The sequence below is a fragment of the Schistosoma haematobium genome, chromosome 2 (genome assembly GCF_000699445.3).
Source record: "Schistosoma haematobium chromosome 2, whole genome shotgun sequence".
In the NCBI taxonomy this organism is placed as follows: Eukaryota; Metazoa; Platyhelminthes; class Trematoda; order Strigeidida; family Schistosomatidae; genus Schistosoma; species Schistosoma haematobium.
In genome coordinates this window covers 8,075,276-8,096,733 of record NC_067197.1, presented here as the reverse complement: position 1 = coordinate 8,096,733, position 21,458 = coordinate 8,075,276, and the positions used below count along the sequence as shown (strand labels likewise).

Sequence of the window (21,458 nt, the reverse complement as noted above, 5' to 3'; positions counted from 1 at the left end):
GCTGCTGCTGCTGCTGCTGCTGCTGCTGCTGCTGCTGCTGCTGCTGCTGCTGCTGCTGCTGCTGCTGCTGCTGCTGCTGCTGCTGCTGCTGCTGCTGCTGCTGCTGCTGCTGCTGCTGCTGCTGCTGCTGCTGCTGCTGCTGCTGCTGCTGCTGCTGCTGCTGCTGCTGCTGCTGCTGCTGCTGCTGCTGCTGCTGCTGCTGCTGCTGCTGCTGCTGCTGCTGCTGCTGCTGCTGCTGCTGCTGCTGCTGCTGCTGCTGCTGCTGCTGCTGCTGCTGCTGCTGCTGCTGCTGCTGCTGCTGCTGCTGCTGCTGCTGCTGCTGCTGCTGCTGCTGCTGCTGCTGCTGCTGCTGCTGCTGCTGCTGCTGCTGCTGCTGCTGCTGCTGCTGCTGCTGCTGCTGCTGCTGCTGCTGCTGCTGCTGCTGCTGCTGCTGCTGCTGCTGCTGCTGCTGCTGCTGCTGCTGCTGCTGCTGCTGCTGCTGCTGCTGCTGCTGCTGCTGCTGCTGCTGCTGCTGCTGCTGCTGCTGCTGCTGCTGCTGCTGCTGCTGCTGCTGCTGCTGCTGCTGCTGCTGCTGCTGCTGCTGCTGCTGCTGCTGCTGCTGCTGCTGCTGCTGCTGCTGCTGCTGCTGCTGCTGCTGCTGCTGCTGCTGCTGCTGCTGCTGCTGCTGCTGCTACTACTACTACTACTACTACTACTACTACTACTACTACTACTACTACTACTACTACATGTAACCCAAAACGTTTTGTTTTAATCAATCTTACACAGTGAATTGTTAATTCTCCCTCCTTTAATTAATTATAAAATTCAATTCAAATATGAAATATTGATAGTGTTATTTCTATAACCTATAAGGTTTACACATTGAATAGACTTAGTTAAATAGAAAAAAATATCTACAACTGATCATCAGTTTACAGACATAACAAAATAGCCAATGAATATTCAAGAAATTGTTACTTCTTCAAATTATAAGAATAAGGGGGGAAAAACAAAGCAAAATAAAACAATCTCATATTCGTAAACATATAAATGATTGGAATTAGTTACTAACTGTTTACTTTTCATAATCTTAATTAATACAACTTTTAAAGTATTTCATTATTGTCATACAAAATATACAATACAATACAATACAATAGAATTATCTCATTAGTAAATTATGTCAATTTTAGCAAATATAAGAAATTTTTTTGATCATGTTGGAGAGAATTTCAATCATACATTTCGATCACCAGGTAGATTACCTAGAATTCATCAAAATAATGAAATAAATAATACACGTTATCCTACTGGTAAGTGAATTCAATTTATCAATACAAAGTGTATATATACATATAATACCCTTTTAATAATTATGTTAAAGAGAACTAGAACAAAGATTAGTACAGAATAATATGAATTGATTTTTATTTCATTAGGTTCTCATTAGTTGCTAAGAGTTATTATTGATATTGTTTCAGATTTATAGTGTTAGAGAGAAAATTCCAGAACATTCAACTAGTGATTAGAAACCATAAAGTTAACCAATATGAAATGATTGTGTAATGAAGCAACTGAAAACAGATTAATGTTAATGAAGAAATTATGAATTAAATGAAAATGATGTAATCAACTCTATTGGAATTTTTTCTACATCTTACTTGCTTTACTTACTTACGCCTGTTACTCCTCGTGAAGGAGCATAGGCTGCCCACATGCACTCTCCATCTAATCTTATCCTGGACAATCCTTTCCAGGTGTTTCTAGTTGTTATTCATCCTTTTCATATCTGTTTTTATTTCTCGACGTAATCTGTTCTTCGGCTTTCCTCTTTTCCGTTTTCCTTCACGATTCCAAGTTAGGGCTTGCTACGTGATACAGTTTAGTGATTTCTGTGATAGACATATTTATCTCTAATCATCTTCATAAATTTTAAGTAGGCCAATATTTATGATAATTTTCATATTAAAATATTATAAGTTATCAGCAGTTGATAAGAACCCGATGAACTAAAATAAATCAGATTATTGTGAAATCAAGTTAGTACATTGAATATTTGGTCTTTAATATTGTGGTACTCCTCAGCAGGACGAAACGTCTGTCCAGTGCTTCCAGGTTTCCTATGTTGGTCTAGCTTTAATTGTCTCATGATCTCAACCATTGAAATTCTTACATAATATCCAAAAAAACGACTTCAAATATTTACAGATCATTCTAGTCTTTTCAATTCTTTGGATATTACATAACTTATACAATATTTCATGTGAATGAATCCAGTTGCTCATCACTTTACTAGATAAAGACCAGTGTACTCTTTCTGATTGAGTTTTGTATTATTCAGTATACGGATAAATTGTACATTCTTTCTAAAAGCATATGAGTAACTTATACAGTTATTGTAAAGATTATTAATTACATACAAGAACTTCAGTATAAGAAAACATCTTCTAACGTTACCTTTTATGATTATCTAAAGAATTGCAATAACTAGTTTAATAGTTCAACCTTTAAAACACCTAGTTTATTCTAACGAATCTCTTTCATCTAATCATTCATTCAATTCAAGGAATTGGTTCGAAATAACTAAAAATTTCTAAAAAAAATTATGTACAGAAGATATAATACCGATTAACCGATTGAAATCTAGACAGTGTATACAGAAATAGTATATTTAATCCATCATCTTATCATAATCTTAATCTCCTTTTCTATTCATTATAATCTATCAACTTCTCTATTCCTTCCTCATTATTCTTATACATCCATTAGTTAACCATTATTATTTTATTTATTATTTATTACAACACATAAATATTGGTTACAAGAGGGCACCAAATATATATGCGCCACACAAAACAATGAGAATTCGAGGATAAAAAAAGAACAGCAACGAACAGATTACTGTAAGGTAGTATAATAATAATAATAGTAATAATGGAGGAAACAGAAAGGTACAACCAGAAAGAATTCCTTCAGTTAAGGAAGATACAACCACAGTTTTTATGAAGAAAGTAAAAGAAGGTTACAGCAGGATCGCTACTGGTTTCTATCCTGAGCCATATCTGATAACGTCTCTAGTCACTGTGTTGCACCATTTCTCGGACCCCAACCAAGGAGTCGAGAAAGACCAACAGAAGCCAGCTCTTTGCAGTTTTCTTTCATACCACGACACCATACACTGACTGCCTCTCCGCTTTTTCCAACGAGTCCCAGAGTCGGCAAATAATGCACGACGTGAAATTCTCTGGGACGACATTCGTAGACCATATCCAAGCCACCGAAGTCGGCGTTTCAAGATAGTGATACCAATAGGATTATCGTCTCTGTGCCCGAACACACGATGCTGAACCTCTGCATTAATAACATGGTTTTCCCACTGGATATCAGTAACCATTGTTATAATCTTTATTCGTTCTGTTCTTAATCTTTATTATTCATAAACCTTTTTTTTGAATAACATTTCTTATGAGCTGTTGGACTGTGACATCACTTACCTTTTAAATATTTAGTTTTTGTAAGCAATTAGTAACATATGATCATTTTAATGTTGAGCACTTAATAGAACTCTTCTATTTTACGTTAGGATAATATTTTTAGTAAATAAGTGAACAATAAATATGATTGTGCTAAATTGATCTTATCCTTACTCAATGAAATTAGATCCTTCAAACGAATAATCAAAAACTTATGTAATATCTTGTTTGAATTAGAGCAAGGTTTTTTTCTTTTAAATTTGAACAATGATGGTTGACATTGTTTAAGTATTCATTTTATAACCATTATATCACAGATTGAATGATATTATGATTGGAATTTGTCAGTGAATTTCAAATTATCTGTGTAGAATTTGAAAAGGTATTATTAATATCTTAACAAAACTTTATTACTGAGGAATCCCATACTAGGACGAAACGGCTATCCAGTTCTTCTAGGTTCTCCATGGTGGTTTAACTTGAATGACAAATCCAACCACTGAATTTTTAATAAACCAAAAGAATATAACAATAAATTGTTGGCTATACAAAATTATTCACAGTATGAATTATGATCCATACCTATGAAAACTACCAAATATGATTCAATTCCAGGTTTATAAATTCATGGAATATATATAAACGTCTGTATATATATATTAGTTCCTAACAATTGAAAATCTAAAACGAGTTTCATTATCATGTTAATCGACTTCAAATTACCGGTAATAAAGTTTAAATTTATTTATAACTTACTTACTTACGCCTGTCACTCCCAATAGAGCGTAGGCCACCGACAAGTATTATTCAACTCACTCTGTCCTGAACCTTCCTTTCAAGTTCTGTCCAATTTTTGTTCATTCTCATGTCTGTCTCCATTTCTCGACGTAATGCGTTCTGTGGTCTTCCTCTTTACCTTTGGCCTTGAGGATTCCATGTGAGGGCTTGTCTTGTGACGCAGTTGAGAGCTTCCATCAACATTTGTCCTATCCACTTTTCACTGCTTCTTTCTGATTTCTTCCTCCTCTGGTATCTGGTTTGTTCTCTCCCACAATAGGTTGTTGCTGATAGTCTTTGGCCAACGTATCCGAAGTGTTTTGCGTAGACAACTGTTAATAACCATCTGTGTGATTTGGTTGGTGCATGTTGTGTTGTATCGGAGAACCTTGCTTTTCCCTTTGTGTATGTTGAGATCTCCTGCTTCTGAGGCTGCTGCTACATTGGTCGTCTTCTCCTGCATTTGTTTTTGTATGCGCGATAGAAGAGCCAGATCATCTGTGAAGTATAGATCGTGCAGCTACATCATGGCTGTGTACTATATCCCATGTTTCCTCCACCCAGATTTTGACGTTTTCATAATCCAGTCGATCACCAGGAGAAAGAGAAAGGGTGAGAGTAGGCAACCTTGCCTGATATCGGTCTTTTATAAACAAATCAAAATTAACATTGCTATAATTTTAAGCAAAGTATTTTCTTCAAGTATGATCACTTTTCCTATTCCTAGTTTACATATATAACTGTAGAGTGGTGGACAAGATTTGTAGTTCAGGTGGATGATTTCGATGAAGTTTTTTTCTCTGAGCTGAATGGATCGTTCAGAAGAACGACGAAAGCTCCACGATCAAACTATCCAGTTCAGAAACCAAAACTTCATCAAACTAATTGTAGAATCTAAAGAAAGCTTTATTAACATGGATATTTTCTTGTTAATATACTTGTAGTTTTCTGTAATGAGAATTTTTCCTTTAGGTATATTAAATCCAATTGATTTTTCCTTATTGTTTCAACAAGATATGACCTTAGTATAGAAGACTTTACACTTGAATAGTTTCATTACTATATTATAATTGAGATTATTTATATATAAAAAAGGGGATTGGATTTCTTAGGGTAATTTAGATGATTAGTTACTTGATTTTCTGAAATGTATTCAATTTTAAAGAATAAACTTCTGACCGATTTCATTACATCATTATTATCATGAAATAACTTATTCTATCATAATATGTTTGTATTGTGTTGATATTGAAATAGATTTTTATGTGGAAGGGGTGGACATGTATATATATCCTAGGATAGAGTTGAATGAAGAATGCTGGGAGGTGGTGGTCCATTCTCTTCTATGAGGGGTAATAGGTGTAAGTAAATAAGTAAGTACATATATGTGCATCAACTAGAATGTTACATATTTCGTTCAATGTTCATAAATGTTATTTTAACAACTGAGCTCATACTATCATTTTAATAAACAATTAACAACCACAGATATCATTTTTGAGGATTGTTTATTGAGCATCGATGTACATAGAAGCAGTTAAGTGATTTATGTATTTTTTTTATTAGAGGGAAGCATATATTTGTTGATTTACAAACAAAATAAATCAGTTCGATAAATGAAACTGTTATGAGAACGTATTTCTACTTAACAGTGATATTCATTCCTTCTCAAACGTGTAATTACTTAAAACTTTGGTAAAACTCAATTTCAGTTTTCTTTTTTTTTCTCTGTTTTAAACATCATATATACAATATCTAGTGAAGTCTATTTGTTATTAAAATTGATGATATTATTAAGGAATTGGTTGAAGTTAGACAGTAACACCGTTGGATACCGGCTCAGTGGACTAGTTGGTTAAGCGCCTGGTGTGAGACTGATAGGTCCTGGGTTCGAGTCTCGCGGGGGGGCGAGATCGTGGATGTGCACTACTGAGGAGTCTCATACTAGAACTAAACGGCCGTCCAGTACTTCAGGGTTTTCCATGGTGATCTAGCTTCCATTGACTCATGATTTCAACCAGTGAGATATTAAGGAATAATTGCGAATGCCTGAAAACACTATCTTGATCTTGGTATTGTTTACTTATATCTTTTCATTGTTGTTTAGGACTGTCATTGATCAGGCTCTTGTTAGCATATGTGTATTCTGTGTGAACTACCTTGATATTACGTTAAATCACAAGCTTTATAAGCAAATGTTCGTTAGCTGACGGGTACTAAATAGGACGAAATGCATGTGCTGGATTCCACAGTTAGTCACTATCTATCTTAAACTTCTCACAAGTAGACTATTCAAATCACTTGGTTAAATATATTTTAACTTTGCATACTCTGTAATTGATTTTTCCGAGTTAGATTTATTTTTAATTCAATAATTGTGTCAGTCTACAATCCGGTGTATTAACATGATAATGTGGAAAGCTTACCATCAATCGATACGCTATAAATACTGTGAATTTCATGTGGAATTATCACAGCGGTTACGTACTTACTTACTTACTTACTTACTTACTTACTTACTTACTTACTTACTTGCTTACTTACTTGCTTGCCTTGCTTCTTACTTGCTTCTTCTTGCTTGCCTTGCTTGCTTGCCTTGCTTGCTTCTACTTGCTTGCTTGCCTTGCTTGCCCACTCACCCTCACTACTCACTACTTACCCACTCTTACTCTTACTTACTTCTTACTTACTCTACTTACTTACTTTACTTACTTACTTACTTACTTACTTACTTACTTACGCCTGTTACTCGTAATGGAGCATAGACCTCCGACCAGCATTCTCCAACACACCCTGTCCTAGGCCTTCCTTTCTAGTTCTATCAAATGTTTGTTCATTATTCTCATATGTGTTCTTTGGTCTTCCTCTTCTTTTTTGGCCTTGAGGATTCCATGTGAGGGCTTGTCTTGTGACACAGATGGGTTATTTCCTCAACGTGTATCCTATCCACTTCCAACGCTTCTTCCCGATTCCTTCCTCCACTGGGATCCGGTTTGTTCTCTCCCACAATAGGTTGTTGCTGATAGTCTTTGGCCAACTTATCCGAAGTATTTTGCTTAGACAACTGTTAATAAACACCTGTAACTTCTGGATGATGGCTTTCGTAGTTCTCCAGGTTTCCGCCCCATACAGTAGAACTGTCTTGACATTTGTAACTCGCTAAAAAAACGCTTACCAGAAAAAAGTCACAGCGGTTAATATCATATTTTTTTACCTTACGATAACTGAATACATTAGATACGTTGTATCAAATGTACTATACAATTAAGAAAAATATGTATTTAAAATGAAACTAATTGTAAATTTAAGCTGATGAAAACAAATGCTCCACTTGGTGACTATGGAAATAGCAAATTTTGCATAAATTTAAAGCAAAGATGGATATTGCCTAGCAGTGGAAATCGGAACTCGCATTTCATCCGCACAGGATGCAAATAGGCCAATAGGAAACTGATTAATTTCATTGGTACATACAACTTTAGGTAGACTTGAATAAGAAATTATAGTGAAATGATGAAGAAGAAGAATTTACCAGGGAAACTGAATGGGTTGTGAAAAATTAGTGGCTTCATTGGACAAATGATAATCTTTGTCTGTTGAAGTATTTCATATCATTAACTAGATAAGATTAGTGTTTATTTCCTGAATTTTATGCCTTCTCTCTCTTGTGTGAGTAGCATCATTTATTTTCATGTACTCGTTTAATTACGTATGTAATTCTTGTACATTTAGGCTCTATAGTATTATGTAACTATTTCGATTTGTTTTTGTATATTTCCTCTTGGAAAACTATATTAAATGGTAACATATAGGCATATGATGAGGATTTATAAAACCTTCATGACACTCCAGTCATAAAATAAACTGTATTAAGTTCTATTTGCAACTTTTATGTCAAAACTATTAGAGAATTTCAGTAACTGGAATTGTTTTACTCATTTATTTCACAATGTGTAATCAATTAGATCTGCTATTCTTGACATTTAATTTTTTCAATGGTTGAGATCATGAGTCAAGTGAAGCTAAACCACCATGAAAAACCTGAAAGCACTGGATTGCCGTTTCGTTCTATTGTGGGACTCCTCAGAAGTGCGCATCCACTATCCGGCCTCGCGAGATTCGAACACAGGACATATCAGTCCGACGCACAAGTGCTTAACCACTAGATCACTAAGCCGGCGTCCAATGGTGGTAATGTCAAACTTCAAACAATCCACGAAATTGTGCGACACATCCACCATTGTCTTCAGTGAGTTACTATATCACAACAGACTCGGTAGAAGTGTATTCGCACTAAAACTTCAGGAAATACATCTTGAAGTCAGTCACTAGTAAGCATATGTTGATTTATATGAGAAGGGATTTTGTAGAGATTGTGGTGATTTCAATAGTTGAGAACACCATGGAAAACCTGCAAGCACATCATTAGCAAACACTTTCTTATAACACAGTATTTATTCTGGTGTGTTATTTGCATATGATAATCATAACTATTGTCATGCTTCATCAGTAAACAGTGAAAGTCTATTTTCGCTAAAGAGGTTTGTTTAGATTGTTGAATTTCCATAGATCATAACATAAAATAACCAATAAAAACCTGAAAGTAAAGGATGGCCATTTCGTGTTAGTATAAGATTCATATCAGAAAGGGTTTTTGTGGATATTATAGTAATTTCAATAGTTGAGATCATGAGTCAATTGAAGCTAGACCACCATGAAAAACCTAGAAGCACTGGACGGCCGTTTCGTCCTGCTATGAGATTCATCAGCAGTGCTCATCCACGATCCCACCTCGCTAGATTCATCAGAAGAATGCAAACAGCACCCCATCATTAGGAATCAAAACCAGTATTTTCGATTTTAAGCACAAACTTCTCACCTCTAGACCAGTGATCTGACATCCAGTGGTATACATATCTAACTTCAATCAATTCACGATGTTACATGACTATCTACTAAAATTGCATATCCAAGTTAATTACAAAAACGTACACGATTATTATCAGTTTGGATGGTTTTGTGAAAATCATAGATCTTTCACGTAAATCAAGAAGTAACTATCTAGTGTTTTCTAGTTTTCAATGGTTGGTTGCCTCAGATAAGTCCGGGATAAAAATAATTTCTGTCAATTAATACAATGAGTAATTATCTGAAGAAAAAGAGCTCATTGAATACTGAGCAGCACAATAATTGATTATTGCACAAATATAATTTATTATTATTCTGAGATGGTGGAGAAGATTTGTAGCTCAGGTGGATGATTTTGATGGAGTTTCGTTCTCTGAGCTGGATGGTTTGGTCGTGGAGCTTTCATCGTTCTTCTGGACGACATCATCAGCACAAACTTCTTTTTTTATCAGACTACTTATATACATACAAACATACACATATTTTCAATAGTCACTATCTCTTCTAAGCAATAATGAATATCCATACAATCTGCATAGGATGAATATATTACAATAATAGATTGATTCATTTCAGTCACAAAATATCAATGGAAACATTTAAATAACCAATACAAAAAGATGAATTCCAATCTGTTCTGTTGTTTTCTTGTCTCATAGTTACTATTGGTATCTTGTCATGCGTAATATAATGCAGCTAAAAATAATTTTTAAAAAAAACAACCGGAATGCATTCATAGAATAAAGATGGGAAATGTTTAGATGATCCATTATGATGGATATAGACATATTTATTATCATAATTGTTATGTCCATTAATGAAACAAACCAAACCCTAACTATAACTAAGTTCATTTTTTTCCCCGACCAAACTTACATTTTTCTGTTTTAAAAAATGGTACTCAATATTTATCCATCATAATGTACCGTTTATGTTTTGTTTTAAATTGAGTACAATATTAATGTAATGAATTAGCAATAATAAGGTTGTAATGAAATTCGATGAGACTATAATTTATGGATAACCCTTTGAGTGACTCTAGACTGACCTTGATAGTGTCCACCTAATAAATAGAAACAAATAAGGGTTATAAACCAGTGCGTAAGGAATTAGAATTAGAATTTACAGTTGATGATTAAGGTTAAGAATTAGATTTCGGGTTTTTCATCACGAACTGACATCAGCTATAATGCTAAAACTCAATTTATTCAAATGGATGAGTAAATTTGGCACCAAGATCTGAGACCTGTTATCTTATATGTGATTGGTTCATTCATAAATTATAATCTCGCCTGAAATTCATTTCCTAATTCGACATAATATCAAATTACTTCTACATTGTGTATCAATGAGAATAATAGTTCTGAATGATTACACTAAGTGTCTTAAAAAGTTCATCAATATACTTGATGTTTCTTGATTCCATCATTTGAAAAGTTGACGTTGCATAATTTCGAAAATGCCTAACATAGAAATAAAAGAGATATCTAGTACTCTTTAAAATTTTTCAATAACACTTCAGTTAACATCAATCCATGCTGACCTCAAACCCTACATTCTCAAGAAATCAGCTGTATTAAACTGTAGGATAGAAAAAAAATTGTCATGCATAAATTCGTACTGGAGTTTTTTTAACAATCTCCTTGTAATAACATTTAGATATGACCTTACTAACAGAAGAGATGTTTAGTGAAAATTCAATTTGCAAATTTATCGTTATTGATCAACGTTACTCAATAAAGATCACATCGTATCTCAAATTGACAAGAATTGGAAATTATTTCTTATTGGATTATGACTATGTTTGTTTTATTGCATGATTTTGGTCTCTAGAACTGAACGTTTCATAGTTGCCGCTTATTATCATGAATGTTTGTGGGGCCCTTTACTTTGTCGTCATTTAGATCGTACGATATTGTCGAAAGGGCTTTCCACTTTAGTGGCCCGTTGATCTGACTCCAAGGAGATCGTATGAATGTTTGTTATCACCTATCCTCGTATATAATCATCGACTTAAATCGCGTTAGTCAATAACGGAATTAAATAAGTAAAATAACGAGAATGGACTTGTGAATACATATATATTGTATATGAAGCGAATGGAATAGAATAAAGCAAAACGACGCGCGGTGGACATGGCGGGTAAGCCAACTCGCATTTAACCAAGCGTTAATCAATATTTATAGTTACACAAAAGTAAATTACAGACATGTGATGAGTAATGGGATAAGAAATGTGCACACACCTATGCGCTCTTATAAAAACAGTCAAGAGTGATAAGCGAATAAATAACAAGGTCAGAATGTGACTCAAGTAGAATGAATAGAATGGTCTGTCCGAAACCTAGAATAAAGTATATGGGCTTAACATAATAACCGACACTACATGTTTACTCATAAAAAGTTAGAAACTAAAAAGTGAAAAATGTCCTCTGTCTCTTAGTTTTTAGCTGTTCTCCAGCTGATCCCTGTACGGAGTTACGTTTGTTCTATCAGATATAATAAATAATTTTAGAACCATATGTCATTTCGTAAATGCTTTAGAAAGATAAACATAAACAAACCATTACTTCAGTAATCGGTTCCATAAATAAATATCACGGACCAGATATTAATATAATTTAGATTCTGGAGTTAGATTGTTTGACGTAATCAACAGGAAACTGTGTTTAGTCTACATGGCATGATTGTTTAATATCTTCAATAAGGCGTGTTTTTACTTTTCAGGGAACTAACATCACTCAGGAAATTCAAACATGCGTTCTATAATTGCACAGTAACAAAACTTTTCAACGAACTATTAAGGCCGCAACTAAAATCCTGAATGGATGGGATGTCTACCTGACTTTACCACTAAATGGTAATCAACATCGTGTTTGTTCACTCCCTAGTGTTCCTGAAATTATATCAATCAAGTTACCCTTTATTATTAACTGCATTGTTAAAATGAATCACCACGAAAATGAATAAAACAATTATCTGAAATACACAGCGAATTTGTAAAACTTGCCGGCGGAATATAATTAAAAGTCATGTAAATCATTTCCTCATAGTTTTTTTCTGTTACCGTACTTTCTCTCACTTACAATGTGCTTGCTTATTGAATGCTCTATCGGTTTAATTGACCAATAATAAACCATTTCCCATCACGACTCGTATTCTGACTTCTGGATATTCTCAAGAGGATACGCGACGATAGTTAAAGAATTAGTCTAAGAATAAACACCCAGTTAAACAGGTTAGTAGAGGTTGAAATCAAGCAAATAAACTAAACCCTTAACATATACACAAATTATCATTCCAATCCTAAAAACGATAGACATTTGATTGATTTCACCGTATAAGCGACTTGATTCTTTTCACTCAAGCGAAAGAAGATTTGGTTAGATGAAAATGTTTTTCAGAAGAAATTACTTTCAGCGTATATATATAACAAATTTATCTCTATTTGAAAAAAATAATAACCTGTGTACTAAGACTATCTCTCTCTAGTTTTATGCAAATCATCTGAATGACAACATGAAACTAGAAAAAAACTATAATCTGAGTCGATAAATGTTTCCATCCCTAAGTAATATTCGCTAGTACCCTAATATGTATCATGTATAAACGAACTATATAGTTATACTGGCTAGTCATTATGTAATACTCAGGGTTACATTTGTCTTGTTAAACGTAATGATCAATTTCTATTGATTAAGTCATAGATTAGTCACTAATCGATATGTTTCAATATCTTGTTTCTAGTATTTTATTTTTGTAGGGGACTTTGTTCTTAGAATTCACTATAATTTATGCAGGCTATAACTGATATATTTGCCTGATACCAGATTATATTGGTTTTGAATTGCTCTTAATGAATATCGATTTTGCGAAAACTGTAGATACACTTTGCTGACAAAAGCAGTCTTGTATGGAAACTAGGCCTGATATTTTCCATAAATTCCCTTCAAACATCTAATATCAAAGACTTATGTTGATAATCATGTTAGATACATTTGGTTTCCATAATACAACGTAAACCAGTATCTATGACATTTTTGTACACTGGATGAGTCTATGTATAAGTTATGTATAAACCAGTTTACGGTTTAATGTAATCTCATACAGTGGCTTAATAAAATATGACTTAATACATACTCCATCATTCTTCTAATTCTGTTGTTATTTCGATTTCTCTCTGATTTCCTTCCTGTTCTCTTTATTTCAATTTTCTACTGGCATACATTCTACTTCCCACTACATCTACATAGTACTCATTTCTATCAGTATAAGTAGTATACATCTCATATAAATATTCACGGGTGTAAAAGACATTAAACTGATATTAATGAACAAGAATGTAGTTGTAAAATCTCACTGAATGAATTTGAAGTAAATCCAATGTTTCACCTAGCAATCTGGGACAAGCTCTTTCAAGGAAATCTAATCAAATATTAAAACTATTGAATAATAAATAAGTAACATGGTTCACTGGTTAACTGTATACTAAACAGATCAACCAATCAATCTTAACAATCTTTAAAGTAGGTATTTGCTCTAGTGTGTACGAGACATGTGGTGGGAAACGAAGTGTTAAGTTATATAATATCTTTCATCCAAATTTGATTGAATAGTTTCATAGTATTTGAGCACCGAGTTGATGTAAGTAATTAAGGAGGAAGAATGTATTTGTAAGATCTCAGTGAATGAAGTTGACGTGGATCTAACGTTTCGTCTGGCAATCTGGTACAAGCTTTTTCAAGGAAATATAATCAGACAGCAAAATTATCGAATATCCAATGTTAAGATAACAGATTGTGTGTATTCGTAAGTGGATTTGAGGTGATAGAAGAAATCTCATCCAATATTTTTCACGTCTGATCGGTGAATTTTTAAAGAGAACATACAATTTTTTTATGCATGATATGAATCGACTTTGTTACATCATTCATAAAAATGAAGATAAATAAACAAAACAAAATTCGGCTGACGAGTCCCAAATAGGACGAAGTGCTCATCCTCGATTCCACTGCTAGCCACTATCCATCTTTGTTTAAAAAGTTTGTGACTTAAGGCTAGATCGTGGCAATCCACACAGATTGCACATATGCCTACATGAGAGTGATCAATTACAGTCCGAAATAACAATGGGAAGATACAAGTATAATCACACCAAGTGAATTTGAACGAATGAATGTTTGTGTAGTTTTTTCGTTCTAGTTAATTGTTTGATATATTCAGATCACACAACTGATTAGAATAGTTGAATGTAATTGTTGTTATTCAGATAATAAGTGATATATCAAAAGTAACAAGGATCTAAGGTTTACTTATCAATTATTAGTCGCCATTGAACAGCTTATTATATTCTATCTCTCCTATTAATATTATTTGTATTTGTTCATATGTGTAGGGCTCCAGCTGTTAGTCTTTCTTTATAGGAAATAAAACCATTTCGAAGGATTCTTTTGCCTTGAAGTTAGTTGTATGACCTAACTCTATTGATTGTAATGCTATCGCTGATTTGTCCTCGAGTTTTTTTAAATATCATCTGAAGATTTAGGAATCTGCTTTGGGCATAGTTTATGTTCGTTTACTCTTATATTCAGTTGTCTTAATGTTTCATCTACATATGTAGCATTACAATCACTATATTTGATTTCTTTCTTATATGTTCGATCTTTGATTCCTGCCAGTTTTGATCTTAGAGTATCGTTTCCTCAAAATAATGCTCTTTTCTTTTGGAGGGTACTTATTTATATTCTATAATTGTGATATAAGAGCTTGTACCAGATTGCCAGACGAAACGTTAGATCCACGTCAACTTCATTCACTGAGATCTTACAAATACATTCTTCCTCCTTAATTACTTACATCAACTCGGTGCTCAAATACTATGAAACTATTCAATCAAATTTGGATGAAAGATATTATATAACTTAACACTTCGTTTCCCACCACATGTCTCGTACACACTAGAGCAAATACCTACTTTAAAGATTGTTAAGATTGATTGGTTGATCTGTTTAGTATACAGTTAACCAGTGAACCATGTTACTTATTTATTATTCAATAGTTTTAATATTTGATTAGATTTCCTTGAAAGAGCTTGTCCCAGATTGCTAGGTGAAACATTGGATTTACTTCAAATTCATTCAGTGAAATTTTACAAATACAATCTTCCTCTTTAATGTCTCATATCAATTTGGCATCCAAATACTGTGTAACTATTCAATCAAGTTTCGACAAAAGTTCTTACATAATAGACAAACTTTTTTCTTTAGAGAAAACATGTTACATATTTGTTCTAAAACTTATTTCTATTTATCATCATTATTATTAATGTGTATTAAAACACTTTATCATTTTCATTTCATCATAGAAATATATCTCTTTTGAATTTCGAAAACTACCCCTTTGTATGTCGTGTTGTTTATAGATACATATGTATACCGAGAATTACTTATCTCTTCTTCAATTTTTCTGTTTTTTTTTATGTGAATCAAACTTTTTAATGACAATAAACTGAACTAAACATGAAATAAAACAGAATAGTTACCCTGGGAAAAATTCCATTATCATACATCTCTTGTGTGTGTGTGGGTGGGTGGGTGGGTTGTCGGGTGGGTGTTTGTGTTCAATTTTTTCAATAATATTCATTTTTCATAAATTTTGTCATTGACTGTAGTAGGGTGATTTAATCCAGGTATAATTAAATATGAACGATACTGAACATTTGTTTTTCGTAAAAATTATATATTGAATAGTTGACATTTATGTTTGACATATACTAAGAATATCTCAGTTTTCCGCTTTCCAATTAAATACAGTATACATATATTTTCCATTTTGTTATGATAGAATATTTTTAAGAAGCTATGACACATGAAATTCAAATGTTAGATGGTGGTTGGAGGTAGTCGACAGGAAACCTTGGATCCGGGTTTCGTGCTACTTGGCACTCGTCAGCAAGGTGTATCTGTAATCTTGAGGGAACTGGTGCTCCCTAACCGATTCGATCCCGTGTCACTCAGCTTCACAGTCAGAGACGTTACCACTGAGCTATCCGGGCCACGACCGAACTCCTGTAGGACTGAGATGTAATCAAAATTGATTGATCACTGGGTGGTGATCAGTGTCATGTGTGTCAAGTTTTTATTAATGCGGATCGAATACTATCGACCATGCGACCATGTGACACGGGATCGAATCCGCCAGGGAGCATCAGTCCCCTCAAGAAAACAGATACACCTTGCTGACGAGTGCCAAGTAGCACGAAACCGGGTCCAGGGTTTCCTGTCGACTACCTCCAACCGCCATCTAATCTCAATATGTAGTGCACACTGTGTCGAGTCACCTAGACTGGTGGCCACATTGCAACTTGATCGATAGCATTCGATCTGCACTAAATAAGGACTTGACAGGCATGACATTGATCACCACCCAGTGATCAATCGATTGTGATTACATCTATGAATGTTTATAGTTGTTATGAATTAGGTATATTTAAGTTTAATAATCGCATGTAAACCTATGAACGATGGTATTAGTAAAAAATTCAGAGTAATTTTACTGACAAAATAATGACAGTAAATCTTTCAATTAATTGAGTATATGATGATGTTTAAAAGTTCAAATCAGAATGTATCAAATATTTCATAAGAACATATCGTACTCATTGTTTAGATGATGAACTACTAACAAAGGATGATAATGAACGTTATAAAGTAAATAAAGGTCATCTATTTCTGCTTGTTATGATATCTATATACACTTACTTACTTACTTGCTTACTTGTTTACTTACTTACGCCTGTTACTCTCAATGAAGAATAGGCCGCCAATCAGCATTTTTTAACAAACTCTATCCTGTTCACGCTATCAAATACTTTCTCGTAGTCAATGAATTTGATGTAGAGTGATGAATTTCATTCTATTGATTGTTCCACAATGATCCATAGTGTTACGATTCGCTTGGTACTTGATCGATCCTTACAGATCTATGTATACGACATGTTTATAAAAACAAAACAAAATCCTACTTTCATTATATAACCATTACCATAATGAATTTTAAATATTGAGATGGTTTATTTGTTACTAATCTCTATTTTAACTACATTATCACTTCATCAACTTCTTCATAGTATCATGTAAAACATGTTTCATGATAGATAGTCAAAGGACTTACATAATCTAATCGGATTAAATGGATCATAAAACTGATCAATTTCACAACAGTAAGATCATCTTGCGTGAGAATATCAATTCAACCCTTCTAGAATATTTAAGAAAATTTTAGGAGGAAAAATCATTTTTAAAAGAAAACTAATATTAACGATCAAGAAAGGTTGTTCTTTTTTTCTAAAACAAAAAAGAAAGAAATTCAATTCATTGGAATGTGACGATGATTGATTGAAAGAATGAAAAACAAAAAAAAATGAAATACAAATCGAAATGTCCAGTTACTACAATGTTTTATTTTTGTTACCAAGACAACTGATGGTAAACCATTGAGGTGGCTATTTTTTTCGGAGTAACAATAAAAAAAACTAATATCTATGTGTTTAGTTTAATAGAGAGACAAGAAACAATGTCTATGTGAACTGATCGGTTTTTAACATTTGACACCAGCCCATTTTCTGGACATAAGATACAAAATGGATTCATTGAATACCTTCAAAATAATCAATAAACAATAAGTATCTGTCTAATTATGATTTACGTAATCTATCACAAATAGTAAGCTTAAACTTAACATTTGCATTTAAAAAGAATCAGTGATGAAATTTCAACTATAGTAAATTGGAAAAGACTCAATTTTCTTTCCATGTATCTTTATAATAAGTATAGTCTTCCACTCATTGTCTGCACATTTTTGTAGGTAGTTTGAATGATAAAGAACATATGAAAAAATATTTCTTATCAGTATAGGGGTTGTGGAGATTATTAAGTTTTTGATTGAGATCATGAACCGACTGATGGTTAACCACCGTTGGAAACCTTGAAGCTCTGAACGGCCGTTTCGTCCTATTTTTGGGAACTTTTCAGCAGTGCGCATTCGCGATAGCGCTCGAGGGATTCGAACCCAGGGCCTTCAGTCTCGCGCGCGAACGCTTAACCTACGGGTTAGTGTTAATGTCTAGCATCAACCAATCCACGTAATCGCGCGACCATCTTCCAATGGATGCTGGCCCAGTGGTTCAGTAGGTTAAGCGTTCGCGTGCGGAAATGAAGGTCCTGGGTTCGAATCCCGCGAGCACGACCGTGGATGCGTACTGCTGAGTCTCAAAAAAATAGGACGAAATAGTCGTTCAGTGCTTCCAGGTTTCCAACGGTGGTTTAACATCAGTCGGTTGATGATCTCAATCAGAAAATATTTCTAATTTCTTTGTTCGTGTCAATAGTAAAGCGAAATCTTTGAAAACGTTGAGACTTTATCAGAATGATCTAATTTTGTACTACTTTATAGTGGGGGAAAAACTGTATGAACTTGTCCTCCAACTTTATGGTCACAATTTTTAGTGTAATTACTCTTCAAACAACTAATGGATCATAGAGTGATCTGAAAAAAACGAATGTTTCACTAAATTATAACTTCATTTGAATGGGGTCAATAGATAGGCTCGACCAACTTATTTTAACTGTAATCAATACTGGAAGAAATTATCTGTATGCCAAAAGTTGAATTTGAATAGTATGGATTAATAAATAAATAGTCAGGATTTCTTTCAAATTTTTAATCTGACATTGTTATTCGTTCGAATGCATTTCATTAAATTATATGGAATTAATTGTCATGCTTCTAAATGAATATCATTTTATCAGAAAGGGGGGTTCTATGGAGATTGTAGTAATCTAATGGTTGAATTTATGAGTCCATTAACACTAGACCACCATAGAAAGCCTGGAAACAATAAATGGCCGTTCCGTCTTAGTATAAGACTCCTCAACAGTGCACACCCACAATCCCGCACGCAAGACTCGAACCCGGGACCTTCGCTCTCATGCTCTGACACTTAACCTCGGCATCCAACGGTGTTAGTGACTAACTTCAACGAGTCCACGAATTTTCGCCCCGTCTAACATTGTCTTCAGCGAGTCACTATCTCACAACAGACACGGTTGAACTCCACTGGTCACGGCTTCTCACTAGAACTTATTATGGAAATATTAGAAATATATCAACAGAGAGATATGTTTTCTATAGTAAAAAGATGATCAAAAAATACTGTAGATTACACTACACACTTGAGATTTAATGCACTACTACATACAAGGGTAAACATACTTTCTATTCACAAATGAGTTTAACATTTCTCACTACTTATATACAGTAAATTGTAACCATTTACTTACTTAAACTACATTCAAACAACAAAAAGAAACCAAAAATTAAGGTGTAATCATGATAATTGACTGAAAGTTTCAAAACAGATTTACAAATTATATCATATTGTCCGTTATATAAAAGATGTACATCTCTATAAATATACATTAAGCTCTTTTTAGTAACTAGAAAAGGGATTAGAAATAATAGTTACCTAGACAACACCAAACAACAACAACAACAATCAGCACTGAAACATATTCTAATGCATCTTTGGTTCTTGTTTAGTCCTGCTTATATTGAAAAATGAAATGTAACTAAGTGACGATAGAAAGTATCATAGTGAATTTCATAATTTTGTCTTTTTGGACAACACAAATATGTTTCCTAATCCCCTTAACGCTAAAATTAAATATAACGTTTTGGGGATATATCATAGTAGAATGAAGCGAATTCTTACATTTACAATAGCTAGTTTCTCTATTGTTTATCGATCAATCAAGGTGTTTCAAATGGTAAGATATACGTATACTCATCGAATCAGTGTTATTAATACCATGGAAATGAAATAAATCATTTGCTATTATTCTTTAATCGATAAAAAGGAAATATATCAGTTTTGTTACCATCACTAATAGAAGCTTTTTTAGTGACGTCGTTTGAAATTATCAAGATGATCATCACCATACTGAGGTCCATGTATACATTGGGATAGACACAATATGAATATATTGTTGATATTGCTGATAGTGTCTGTCCAATGGATCCGAAGTATTTTGCGTAGACAACTGTTAATAAACACTCTGCCTGGAGCCTCTCTGAGGCTACTGCCAGTCTGAAGTCCGGATAAAAGGAGAGGTTTGGGCATGGGGTTAGCGACTGCATCACGTAACAAACTGACTCGCTAAAAAATCTCTAACCGGAACTCTACACGTATCCAGTAATTGTTTAGAATTTTCTAAATAAATAGGAAAACTTTATAAGAAACTAACCATACAAAAAGGCTATATGGATGAATTGACTAATGGCCAGTGATAAACTCTGTGTTGTCGATTCATGTGAATGTATCGTAGTCAGTAATTACGGTTATGTTTTCATTTATTTATCACTCAGTTGTAGATATTTGGGAATAATTTAAATCACATGACTTTTGCTATGCTATCATGACTAATTACACTACATTTAACACGTTCGTAGAATAATAGAGTGTCTGTACAAATTTTATGTCCTTCTAAAGGGGGTTCACAAACCTGGACAATTACCACTACATCAGAGAATGGGACCAAAAAACTTTTAAGTTACTTTGTGAAAGTGTTGTTTCTAAGTCAATGTTTGTGATATTTAAAAGTTCAAATTTCCATCTCAATGACCTAATGTTAACACACTTACCACAAGAGTTAAAGGTCATGGATTCAATAATTAAAGGGTTTTTGACTGTTGTGAAGTCCCTCAAGGTTTATAACATTTGTTTAGCTAAAGTCAATCTTGTATACACCGTTTTTTCGAGCTAAACAATTTGTACAAAAGCCCACATGCTGATTTACAAACATGATTGAAAAACTTTAGTTTATAACACCATTATGTCAAAAAGAAAACAACTTATTCACTGTAATGCATTTGATACAATCTTACTACAGAAAATGATTCATTTTATAAACAAAGATGAATAGTGGTTAGCAGTGGAATCCAGGACGCACGTTTCGTCCTATTTGGGACTAAGTAGATAACGCAATGGCGTTTGAAGGGAACGTGACGGGTTCGAGTCCCAGAATGAACATCAACTCTGAGATGCAAGCACATCTCTGATGAATCTCAAATTGGACGTGACGCATGTTCTAGATTCCTTTGCTAGCCACTATCCATCTTTGTTTATAATGCTAGTGACTTAAGGCTATATCGAGGCAACCCGTACAGGATGCACATAAACCAACAAGGGACTAATTAATTGCAGTCCTAAACATCAATGAGAAGATACAAATAAACAACAATAAATGAAATGAATTTATCC

The 21,458-nt window shown here is 33.9% G+C and overlaps 1 protein-coding gene across 1 annotated transcript in view; it reads left to right on the top strand.

Moving 5' to 3' along the window:
• Window positions 1-1,016: 1,016 nt before the first annotated feature.
• Window positions 1,017-21,458, top strand: part of PRKAR2B_1 (cAMP-dependent protein kinase type II-beta regulatory subunit) — a 106,596-nt gene continuing 86,154 nt past the window's right edge. Inside the window, exon 1 of the mRNA XM_051214246.1 lies at window positions 1,017-1,295. Within this exon, the coding sequence (XP_051067397.1) occupies window positions 1,163-1,295 (133 nt within the window). The 5' untranslated portion in view covers window positions 1,017-1,162. The remainder of the gene's footprint in view (window positions 1,296-21,458) is intronic.